At 35.1% G+C, this 12,555-nt stretch overlaps 1 protein-coding gene across 1 annotated transcript; it reads left to right on the forward strand.

The window, feature by feature from the left end:
- Nucleotides 1-4,274: 4,274 nt before the first annotated feature.
- rac3a (Rac family small GTPase 3a) lies at nt 4,275-11,183 on the forward strand. The gene is made up of 6 exons (XM_073839366.1): nt 4,275-4,419; nt 6,799-6,870; nt 6,981-7,098; nt 7,883-7,945; nt 9,534-9,693; nt 9,994-11,183. The coding sequence occupies exons 1-6, from the start codon at nt 4,385-4,387 to the stop codon at nt 10,122-10,124; spliced, it is 579 nt and encodes a 192-aa protein (XP_073695467.1). The 5' UTR covers nt 4,275-4,384; the 3' UTR covers nt 10,125-11,183.
- Nucleotides 11,184-12,555: the final 1,372 nt, after the last annotated feature.

The raw sequence follows: 12,555 nt of genomic DNA on the forward strand, positions 1-12,555 counted from the left end.
TGTCTTTATATGAATGTATCTGAAGGGAACCGACTGTCCTCAGAAACGTGTCTTTGCATTTTCATTGCATGTCTGATAAAACTGCGTTAAGGCTGGTTTGTGTACAGCTGTTACTAGGGAAACCGTAATATTTCAGCACTCCTAAAGCGCCCCCTTGTGACAAAGAATTACATTTTTTTCCAATACATTTTTTCAGCTGCTTATGGTCAAATTATTGCAATTTTCGATCCATGTGAAAGAAGTTAAATGTGCCTTTTAAAAATCTAAACAATTAAGTAATACTAATGTTATATATCTTATATAAATATAAGAATATACTTGATTTATCCCTTTTAATGGTATAAAGGTTGAAATGCCATTGTATTAGATATTTTGTTTTTGTGTCTGTATCTGAATTATAAATCATTTAATTTTATGGCTTAAAATTCTACCCTACATTGTCCAACCCACTCATATTGTTCATTTAACTTGTGCAGCTCTTAAAAAGGGTCATAAATTGCCTTAAATTGATATTAAATAATTCTGCAGCTACATTAAATGGTGAAATAAAATTTCTTCCTTGATATTTGTTTATATTAGTGTTGAAAACATTTTTGATTGACATTTAGACTCCTATCTGATTTTCTCTCTCTCTCTCTCTCTCTCTCTCTCTCTCTCTATATATATATATTAAAAAAAAGTATTTTTTATTTGGGCTAGTTAAATTAATTTTAGGCTACCAAAATCTGATGACATTTTGCGATCCCTATGCCGTCAATCACTCCCTGTCACTGACACTGCGCTCCACTTAACTTGGAATTTGACTTTTTTTTTCTCTCTCTCTCTCTCTCAACCAAACCCTGTTCCGGCGTTGCACAAACTGCATTGCAATTAGGGGTCTGTAAGATGTCAGTTTTACACACATTCTGAATCCTAAACATCTTAAAGACGTCTATTTGACATCTGATAGGAAACGTCCAATAGACGTATTGCAGATGAGCAAACTACATCTTGTAGATGTCTTGCAGATGTAAATGCAGACGCCAAATAGACATCTCCGAGATGTACGTGTGCTAATCAGAATCGGCCATTAAGAATCAAGATTGGCGCATAACTAAAAAGAAATTGGGTGCTCCTAAATTTTTTGGGATGCTCCTAACTTTTTGAAGTTGGGAGCACCAGTGCTACCAAGTAAAAAAGTTAATTTCGAGCCCTGTGGGGGGTTCCATATTTCTCATTATGGAATAAATGTTTTTTTCTCTAGTTGACTCTCTAGTTCTCTAGTTCTCTAGTTCTTTTCTCAAGATAACAGCTCCGAGTCTCTCCTATAATGCATGATGAGTTTGGAAAACACCTGTCACGAGATCAGAGACTATTATTTCACACAGAATAACTTCGGATCCTCCATGTTGGTGCTTTCCCTCTTCAGTTCACCCCACTCTTTTTCTATAGGGTTCAGGTCAGGGAACTGTCATGCCAGAAGCTTTTGCTGCCAAAAAAACTATTTTTTTAGTTTCATCTGATCATATATGACAACTGAATAAGCTGGAGTTTGTTTTTGGATAAGCAAACAGAATTATTCTTGAAACCCTCCTAAACAACATGTGGTGATGTAGGGGCTATTTGACTTTTTTTAGGCTTTCTGTCATGGCTAGACAATTTTGTGCTCCTGGTATTTTACTCATAATAATTTCTAGGGGTGCCAATAATTGTGTCCAACGTAAACTTGAGAAAAACATTTATTTCATAATGAGATTTTCCTGCCTACTTTCCATTGTTTTACTTCGATGAAAGATAAAAATTTTGTGAGTTTTTTAAATTAAAGATCAAAACAATAAACAATGCAGATTTATTTCCACAGTTGCCTTTGCTCATATTTACCAGGGGTGCCAATATTTGTGGAGGGCACTGTATTTTAGTGACACTTTATTTTATCTAGCTTCAGGGAGGTGACTCTTACCAAAATATTTGTAGCCATGTGAATTAATAGCATTTTTCCAGAGATATCTGTATCATTTGCCCCACCCCTCCACACCCGATACAACAACTGTCATTCCAACTGGCAGCGCATGACAGTTGTTCTTTTAACCCCATCGTGTAAATCTCACTATCTCCACTACTTCTAGTTTCTTTCAACACATCAACCTGTTTTTTACATTTTAATGTGCAGTGTTTGCTTCTTTATCTATAATATTACTAACATTTTCACAGGCACATCCTATGATATGGAATAAGAGAGAAAGAGGCAGACTCACAAGATTTCTGAAAGTGTACAAACCCTGTGTCCATCTTTTTTTGGAAGTATCGTGAAATGGAAAGCGAGATAGCACGAGATAGCTGTGATTTGTTTATGTAAAATTTAATACAGATATGTCTTCTTAAAACACCAAACTTAGTTTACAATCATTAATTGAGTAAATTGTGAATTGTGAAACCAAAAAAGATGGCTTTATGATATCCCGACGTATATTTCGTGACTTTAAGGGGAGCGTGCAAGCCATACTGTATGTGTATGCACAACACTTAAGAGTCTGACCACATTATGTTATTAAAAAAACTGCAAGAAAACAATACAAACAGCATTTCACATTAAAGAGCATGTCAGTTAGCCAAAGCTTTAAGGGGTCATCGGATGCAAAACTCACTTTTACATGTTGTTTGAACATTAACGTGTGTTGGCAGTTTGCGTACACAACCACCATACAATGATAAAAATCCACCCAGTGGTATTTTTTTAATCTTTAAAAGTAATATCCCCTTTTTAAAATCAGGTCATTCTCAGCTTCTTGTGGGTGTGACGACACACCAACAGAGGCCACTCCCACGATAGTTGATTGACATGAGTGCCTTACCCTAGACCCGCCCTCACCGAGCTGAAACAGTCTGACTCCGACCGCCATTGTGTGACTCAGGTGCAGGGGAAGACAAGAATGTCTCAGATTGAGCGAATGAGGTGTTCTGTTGTTGGATGTAATAATGAACATAGCAGTCGTCATTTACTCCAGACATCTGAGCCGCTGAAGACAAGGATTGACGTTACTTTCGTTTTTGAAAGGAAAGCGCTGATCCCGATCTACATATGCTTCTATGTTTGTGCGAATCATTCGTGATGCAGCTTCACCCACAGCAGAAGTCACTATAAGGGTTTTTTATGCATCTTTGCAGATGGCCTTTCTTAAGAATTATCAAGTTTCACAGCTAAACTCAGCTAAAGTAAACATTATGGCTCCTCATCCCTGCTGAAAAAACCAGCATATGCTGGTTAGGTATGTTTTGGTGCTGGGATGCTGGTTTTAGCTGGTTAATGCTGGTCCTTTGCTGGTTTATGCTGGTCCCTTGCTGGTTAATGCTGGTCCTTTGCTGGTTTATGCTGGTCATGTTGCTGGTCAAGGACCAGCATAAACCAGCAAAGGACCAGCATTAACCAGCAACATGACCAGCATAAACCAGCAAAACCCAGCAAGGGACCAGCATAAACCAGCAAAGGACCAGCATATACCAGCTACAACCAGCATCCCAGCACCAAAACATACCTAACCAGCATATGCTGGTTTTTTCAGCAGGGATCCCACTGCAGAGAGGGGCGAGGCGAACATAGCTCATTAGCATTTAAAAGAAACATGCAACATAATAGCTTGCTCTAAAGAGGGGTGATTTTGACAAGGTAAAAAGAGTGTTTTTTACACTACCATTGAGAAATTTTAACCAAAGTATGTTATAGACTTCTCATTAAGACCCTAAAGAATCATATCAACTTGTGTTATCAATCATACCAACAAGTAAATGTTCAATGGAAAATTTATATTCAACAATAATGCTCAATTTTTTTATGCACTTTACGATGCAATCCTCAATAATTATTTCAAATTAAAGTTGTTCAAATAAACGAATATTTCCAGCCCTTAGACGATTATTTCAAAACAATATCAATCATCAAAAATCCTCCGTGACTGAGCGCGTTTAACTATACTGCAAGAATAGATTATTCCTGTGGGAGAAATTTGAGCATTTTGCTGCTATTCATTTTATCTCATGACAGGCAACGATGGCAGCGCTGACAATCGCATCGATTAGATAAAGTTACACATTAAAATGAAGGAAGACATACATAGTAGGGTGTCAGTAAAAAATAAACAGTTTTGCATATTGCCGTTTATTGCGAAGTCCAACTAAATTAGTTTAACTGTCTTCACTAAACTGGTGTCTGTTCATTGACAATAATACAGGAGGAAAATCCTTTACGATGCTAATCGGAGTCGGATGTGACGACACGCGGATTGACTGCCACCGACCGCTGCTGCTGCAGCTGAACAGCAATTGTACCAGCCCTACAGGCACTTTACCATCACATTTCAGGCTGTTTCTTCAGATTCCTCGCTCGTCGGATACTACTCGTGCACTGCAAATGCAAGCCATTAAGTGTGTCGTTGTCGGCGACGGGTAAGATGTTAAAGAATAAGTGCTAAAATTGCTTATTTTTCTACGGAGGTTTTCTTTTGGGGGGAAAGCAATTGTTGCAAGGAGCTGGGGAGTGGGGATTGTGGTTTGGTTTAGCGGATGAGTGAGATCTGCTGAGACAGAATTAAAGGTTCTATAATTATTAAACATATTACTGTGTCAGTCTCCGAGACACGGTAGTTTTTATCATAATGGTGTAAAATTAGATTGTAATGAGGCTGTGTTATAAAATAGGCTGTTTGTTGTTGGCTTTTTTGTTAAATATATGCTCAGGCTTTTACTATTGTGTGCATTTGTTCTATTTTTTAAATGTATCTATTTCGCTTTAAAAAAAAAATTGTGACAATGATAACATGTAAGCCATGCAAATATTACACGGATTTCGTGCAGTGTAGAAATGAGATGCGCGTGTACTGTGTGGGATCGCTATGTAATGATGTCATGTTTTCACACCTACATGAGCTCCGGTGGAAATGATTGTAATGCTTGTAAGCCCGAACTTTATCCTTAACCTTTTCATAATCCACTATTTTCAATTTAGAGAGCATTATAAATTCATGAATTCCTTCCTAAATTGTAAAAAAAAAAAATCATCCGAACGATGATAAACATGGAAATACAAATAGTTGTAATTGGTATAGGCTATATTTTTGGTAGATGTCAACTGACATTTGTGTTACCCATACCGGTTATTTTTAACATTTAAGTGTCATGTAACCACTATGCAACCTCATTCCTGCACTATGAAATTTTAATACTAATATTGAGCTTATGGTTTATAAACATTTCTGTTAAATTCATAAGCATGAATGGCTGTTAAAATGATTATAAAATAGTTGTGATATAGAACAGTCGATAGAATAGTTAAAAACATTGGTCAAAACGTTTATTATTTCTAGCATTTGGTGTAATTTGAATTTACACTACCAGTCAAAAGGTTTTGAACAGTAAGATTTTTTGATGTTTTTAAAGAAGTCTTTTCTGCTCACCAAGCCTGCATTTATTTAATCCAAAGTATAGTAAAACTGTAACATTTTGAAATATTTTTACTATTTAAAATAACTGTTTTCTATTTGAATATATTTTAAAATGTAATTTATTCATGTGACGCAAAGCTACATTTTCAGCATCATTACCCCAGCCTTCAGTGTCACATGATCCTTCCGAAATCATTCTAATATGCTATTTTTTTGTTATTATTGTCAATATTTAAAATGGTTGAGTATATATTTTTCAGGGTTCTTTGATGAATAGAAAGATCCAAAGATCAGCATTTATCTGAAATAAAAAGCTTTTGTAACATAATATACTATACCATTCAAAAGCTTGGAGTCAGTATAAATTTTTTTTTTTTTGGGGGAAAGAAATTGATTCAAAGTGATGATATTTATAATGTTACAAAAGTTCTCAACTTTCTATTCATCAAAAAAACCTGAACAAACTCTACACCGCTGTTTTCAGCATAATAATAATAATAATAATAATAAATGTTTATTGAACAGCAAATCAGAATATTAGAATGATTTCTGAGGGATCATGTGACTGAAGTAATGATGCTAAAAATTCAGCTTCGAAATCACAGGAATAAATTACATTTTTAAAATATATTCAAATAGAAAACAGTTATTTTAAATAGTAAAACTATTTCACAATATTATTGCTTTTGCTGTATTTTGAATCAAATAAATGCAGGCTTGGTGAGCAGAAGAGACTTCTTTAAAAAGCATTAAAAATCTGTTCCAAAACATTGGTATGGTATTAGTTAAATATGTGTTTCTTTTAGACCTTGCAGCATTACTATTAGCTGTTTCTCAGTTGATCTAGTAACCATTTAAGTTTTAGCCTCTGTCTCATAGTATACACTTCCTCTCATTTGCCATATACAAGCACATTTCACAGCCTACTGACCTGGTGACAGAAATATAAATTCAAGCTTCTAAGCCCTCAAGCATACTTGCTATTTTGCCTGTTTATTTATTTTTTCTATTTTTACCCTTTTTATTATCAGACTTCCTCACTCTTAGTCTTCTTTCCCTAATTTTTATCACTTTTCGCCACTGCATTTCCTGTCTCTTTACTCTACATTCTGCGTCAGTGCATGCAGTGTGTGTTTTTCTTGACAAGAAGCTGTCCCGCTGTATTCACTCCTCATCCGGCAGGGCAGTTCATTTAAGAACAGAACTGTGAATTACTGGCTGCCAGCGTGCCATCGAGCCCAAGAGTGAATGTAAAGCCTGGATGACTAACCACAGGCCTTTCTGCCTGTCTTCCACAATTGTTTTGTTGATGTGCCGTGTATGTGCAGTCCTTGGTCCTCAGTACTGCAGTCACACTTACCACTTAGCATCTTTTGTATTTCAGTGCTGTGGGTAAGACATGCCTGCTCATCAGCTACACCACTAATGCCTTCCCAGGAGAGTATATTCCCACAGTGTGAGTACAGTTTGATACTTTATTCCTGTGCGTCTGAGCTGCCCATGTGTGTCAGTTTTCCTCTGTAGATGTTTTGGAAATGTTATTAAAAAAAACTGTGTGACCCTCAGATTTGACAACTACTCTGCCAATGTTATGGTGGATGGCAAACCTGTTAACTTAGGCCTCTGGGATACAGCAGGACAGGAGGACTACGATCGCCTTAGACCACTCTCCTACCCCCAAACGGTACGTAAATATCTGCATTTTTCATCCTTTAATCCTGAGTTGTATAAAAAAATCATCTATGCTAGAAGTATTCTTTCTACAATTTTGACATTTTCAGTTTAGTCGAAATGTTCTGTTCTTTGCTTTGTAAATTATAACCAATAAATCATTTTGGTCCAGAGACTAGCTTTGTTTGAAGTTGGATCTTAGGCATGTAGCCAATTTAATGATTTGTTTGTTCAAATATAATTAATGGCTTTGAAAAATATGAATCCCCCTACCTTTCTTCTGTCCCTCATTATGAAAATGTACTTTTTTTCAACAATGACACATTGAACTGATCAAAAAGTGACAGAAATGACATTTATAATGTTAGAAAAAAATTCTATTTCGAATAAATGCTATTCTTAACTCATTAGTCATCAAAGACTCCTGAAATGTATCAATGTTTCCACAAAACAAATTCAGCTTTGCTGTCACAGGAATAAATGACATTTTAAAATATATTCAAATAGAAAATGTTTAATTGTAATAATATATCTCAATATGAAATATCTCAATATTTACTGTATTTTGATCAAATAAATGATGGTGAGCATAAAGAGCTTCTTTAAATGAATTCCAAACATTTGAACAGTACCGTGTTTTCTTCAAATGATAAATGATTCAAAAAGGTTATAAAAAGGTTTTTTAAAAAATCATGTTTCAGGTTTCTGATATCCTCAGCATTATAAAGTGCAGTGTAATCAGAAATGAATAATTAATGACATTGATTTTTACAAAGAGTCTTCTTTGCTTTCTACAGGATGTGTTTTTAATTTGCTTCTCACTGGTGAGCCCTGCATCCTTTGAGAATGTAAGAGCAAAGGTTAGTATCCACCCAAGTATAAGAAATATTTCTTGGACATTCGGATCCCTTAAAGGGGTCATGAACTGCCTTTGTTTATTATTTTGGTTCACTTATAATATTATCTTGATTTTTACATCAAAAACATTATAGTTTAGAAGTAATAGGTTGTTTTCTGTCCTGTTTTGGTGTGGCGGATTGTAGACGCGGAAGTAAACACCCACTGCTATGATTGGCTAACAGCTGTGTATGTTTAATAGCCCTACATCCTTCATAGAGGAACGCTGCTGAGATTAAGGTCAAAAATCTCAAAAATTCATTTGTCAGTACAAATTGAACGATCTGTAAAACTCTGACAGTGTTTTAGTGCCACATTAAAAAAGAAACTAATATTACGAGATTAAAGTCAAAATATTTCAAGAATAAAGTCGAAATATTTCGACAGTAATATTTCAATATTATGAGAATAATGTGGAAATGTTTCGAGAATAAAGTTAAAAATTACGAGAATAAAGTTGCAGTATTTCAAGAATAAAGTCGAAATATTTCAACAGTAATATTTCAAAATTATGAGAATAATGTGGAAATGTTTCGAGAATAAAGTTAAAAATTACGAGAATAAAGTTGCAGTATTTCAAGAATAAAGTCGAAATATTTCAACAGTAATATTTCAAAATTATGAGAATAAAGTTGAAATGTTTCGAGAATAAAGTTAAAGTTACGAGAATAAAGTCGAAGTAGTTTAAGAATAAAGTCAAAATATTTTGAAAATAAAGTCAAAATTATGCGAATAAAGTCAATGTTTCGAAAAATAAAGTCAAATTTTCAAAAATTAAGTTGAAATGTTTAGGGAATGAAGGCAAAATAATTTGAGAATGAACTCAAAATTCTGAGAATTAATTCATAGCAATTACAAGATTACAGTGAGACATTCGTTTTATTAAATAAGGCTATACTATTTTTTTTTTTCATTCCTTCTGATGTTCCTTCACATTTATTTATTTAAAATTAAGAGAAAATTATTACTTTGTTCTCATAACATTTTGACTTTATTCTCAAAATTTTTACTTTATTCTCGTAATTTCAACTTTATTCTCGTAACATTTGGACTTTATTCTCGTAACATTTTTACTTTATTCTCGAAACATTTGGATTTCTTGAAACATTTTGACTTTATTCTTCGAAAATTTCAACTTTATTCTCGTAACATTTGGACTTTATTCTCGTAACCTTTCGCCTTTATTCTTATAATTTCGATTTTATTCTCGTAACATATGGAGTTTATCCTCAAAACATTTCAACTTTATTCTCGAAAATTCACATACATTTTACACTACAGTTGATCTTCTCTGCGGGCGGTGTTAAAACGCAGTATTACATCATAAAGTTGCACATTACACAACCTGTCATTTTGCAGATTTGCTTCAATATAAACTTTTTTTTAGACTAACAAGAAAGTTGAGTTCTGAAATGTACAGGGCGTTTTTAAAGTACAGTGACCTCTTATGTGTCACAAATCAAGGGAATTTTGATTTCTCAGTTCATGACTTCTTTAACAAGATCCACAAGGTATGAGGGTGCCTTGTGTTAACCAGATTTCTCTTTGTAGTGGTACCCTGAGGTTCGCCATCACTGTCCAAACACCCCCATCATACTCGTGGGCACTAAACTTGATCTGCGGGATGACAAAGACACGATTGAACGTCTGCGTGATAAGAAACTAGCTCCCATCACTTATCCGCAAGGGCTTGCTATGGCTAGAGAAATTGGTAAGAACTTTTTCCTGGGTATATAGTATATTTCCACCTACGCTGAACCAAAACTGCTAGTAAATTTCACTAACAATTACTGAGAAATGGCAAGTTATACAATAAATTAAACTCATTTTTTTAATACAAAAAATAAAATACAAATATTTTTTGTAAAACTTACTTAGTCTTTATTTACTTTTAAAAATATAATTCTTTTTACAAAGTAGAACTTTTTCAATGTGCTATAATCGTGTTTCTGCATTGCAGTGCCACATCGTATCATGTACCATTGACTCAATTAAATATTTGGCTTTGTAGGTTCTGTGAAGTACCTGGAGTGCTCTGCTCTTACTCAGCGGGGTTTAAAAACCGTGTTTGATGAGGCCATCCGTGCTGTTTTATGTCCTCCACCTGTAAAGAAAAAGTGCAAGAGGTGTACTGTATTTTGAGGAACACCGCAACTCATTTCTTCATTGATATGCTATGTAAACAGCAGGCTCTCACTCTTCAGCTCTGCTGTTATCAACAGATAAATCCAACTTGTGAGGTAACAAACTGCAGAGACATGCATTTCCATGGTATGTCTGGTGTAACAGATGTATCGACATAAATATGCCAAATTTGCTTTGTTTTTTTTAACTTTGCCTTAAATTGTTGGTTTAACATGAACATTTATTGGAAGAGAATGACGTAAGGCCATGGCATCAGGATGAATAAATAAGTTACTAAAGAACAAGCATAGCTAACTGTAAAGATCTTTGCCCTGTTGTGACAAATGTGACATTTTTCAGAGCTTATTGTGTGGAAATTGTGGCTATTCATATTTTATCTGCACATAATTTTCCCATTTGGGATCTGTGAATGTGTCAGAAGATTGTGTAAATAGATATTGCGAATAGCTTTTGCTATTAAATGTGCGGCCATAGTCAATACTCTCACTTGAGGGGTGACAGGAAATCATTTTTAAGTATTTTAATTTCCGCTTTTTAATTGCCTGTTAAACATTTCATACTGTACCTGTGTTTAAATGTGACTACTGTATGTGATGATTTGTTAAACAATGACAGAAATATTACACACTAAAAATTTTGTTTGCCTATAAAATACTATTAGATACTATAAACAAAAAGAATACTATATAAAATAAGCTGTAATCACAATTGGCTGGAATGTTTAATGGACTACATACTGCAACTTACAATGAAAACTATTTTGTGTAGATTGTACATCGTTTTTTTTTTGCTAATCATTTTCTTAAACATTTTGATATGTTTGAAACATGATGAAATGTGCCATTACTGATTTTGTGCAGGGCTAACAAATTGTTTTAACACTTGTTAAGTGTTCAGATGATTCTTTGAAATCTTTTACAGTTTAATGACTAATATTTCAATTTTCAAAGAGATGTGTGTATGTATGTGTGCCAACTGAGCATTTTATGGTTTGTTAGTATGCATTAGCATCAAGCATTTTTGTTTTTTGTCAAACTAATGACTGAAAATTAAAGAATTGGCACATACATGAACTCAGTCGCAGTTTCAGTTCTTGCCAAGAAATAAATCAGTATGTGACAGAGTGTGCCATTATTGTGAAGGTATGGTTATGGCTGTTCTTTTATCATTTGATAATTAACAGCAGGATAATGTACAGCCAACTAGTCATTATCTCAAGATACAGTCAGGTCCATAAATATTGGGACATCGGCACAATTCTAACATTTTTGGCTCTATACACCACCACAATGGATTTGAAATTAAACGAAAGAGATGTGCTTTAACTGCAGACTGTCAGCTTTAATTTGAGGGTAGGAATTACAACAGTTTGCATATGTGCCTCCCACTTGTTAAGGGACCAAAAGTAATGGGACAGAATAATAACCATAAACCAAACTTTCACTTTTTTAATACTTGGTTGCAAATCCTTTGCAGTCAATTACAGCCTGAAGTCTGGAACGCATAGACATCACCAGACGCTGGGTTTCATCCCTGGTGATGCTCTGCCAGGCCTCTACTGAAACTGTCTTCAGTTCCTGCTTGTTCTTGGGGCATTTTCCCTTCAGTTTTGTCTTCAGCAAGTGAAATGCATGCTCAATCGGATTCAGGTCAGGTGATTGATTTGGCCATTGCATACCATTCCACTTCTTTCCCTTAAAAACTCTTTGGTTGCTTTTGCAGTATGCTTTGGGTCATTGTCCATCTGCACTGTGAAGCGCCGTCCAATGAGTTCTGAAGCATTTGGCTGAATATGAGCAGATAATATTGGCCGAAACACTTCAGAATTCATCCTGCTGCTTTTGTCAGAAGTCACATCATCAATAAATACAAGAGAACCACGCCATGACACTACCACCACCATGCTTCACTGATGAGGTGGTATGCTTAGGATCATGAGCAGTTCCTTTCCTTCTCCATAATCTTCTCTTCCCATCACTCTGGTACAAGTTGATCTTGGTCTCATCTGTCCATAGGATGTTGTTCCAGAACTATGAAGGCTTTTTTAGATGTTGTTTGGCAAACTCTAATCTGGTCTTCCTGTTTTTGGGGCTCACCAATGGTTTACATCTTGTGGTGGTGAACCCTCTGTATTCACTCTGGTGAAGTCTTCTCTTGATTGTTGACTTTGACACACATACACCTACCTCCTGGAGAGTGTTCTTGATCTGGCCAACTGTTGTGAAGGGTGTTTTCTTCACCAGGGAAAGAATTCTTCGGTCATCCACCACAGTTGTTTTCTGTGGTCTTCCGGGAAATTTTGGTGTTACAGTAGTTTTGGCCACGCCTAATGTTTTTGCTCTCTCTCTCTCTCTGATGGGTTTGTTTTGTTTTTTTCAGCCTAATGATGGCTTGCTCTTTGGATCTCATCTTGAGAGTCAACAGCAAC

The sequence above is a fragment of the Garra rufa genome, chromosome 1 (assembly GCF_049309525.1).
Source record: "Garra rufa chromosome 1, GarRuf1.0, whole genome shotgun sequence".
Taxonomy (NCBI): Eukaryota; Metazoa; Chordata; class Actinopteri; order Cypriniformes; family Cyprinidae; genus Garra; species Garra rufa.

What these genes read in the sequence shown, in the direction of transcription:
- rac3a (XM_073839366.1), top strand. Translation starts at nt 4,385, where the DNA reads ATGCAAGCCATTAAGTGTGTCGTTGTCGGCGACGG. An exon ending in TGTGTCGTTGTCGGCGACGG is followed by an intron (nt 4,420 to 6,798) that starts GTAAGATGTTAA and finishes TTTGTATTTCAG; the next exon opens with TGCTGTGGGTAAGACATGCC. An exon ending in CACTCTCCTACCCCCAAACG is followed by an intron (nt 7,099 to 7,882) that starts GTACGTAAATAT and finishes TGCTTTCTACAG; the next exon opens with GATGTGTTTTTAATTTGCTT.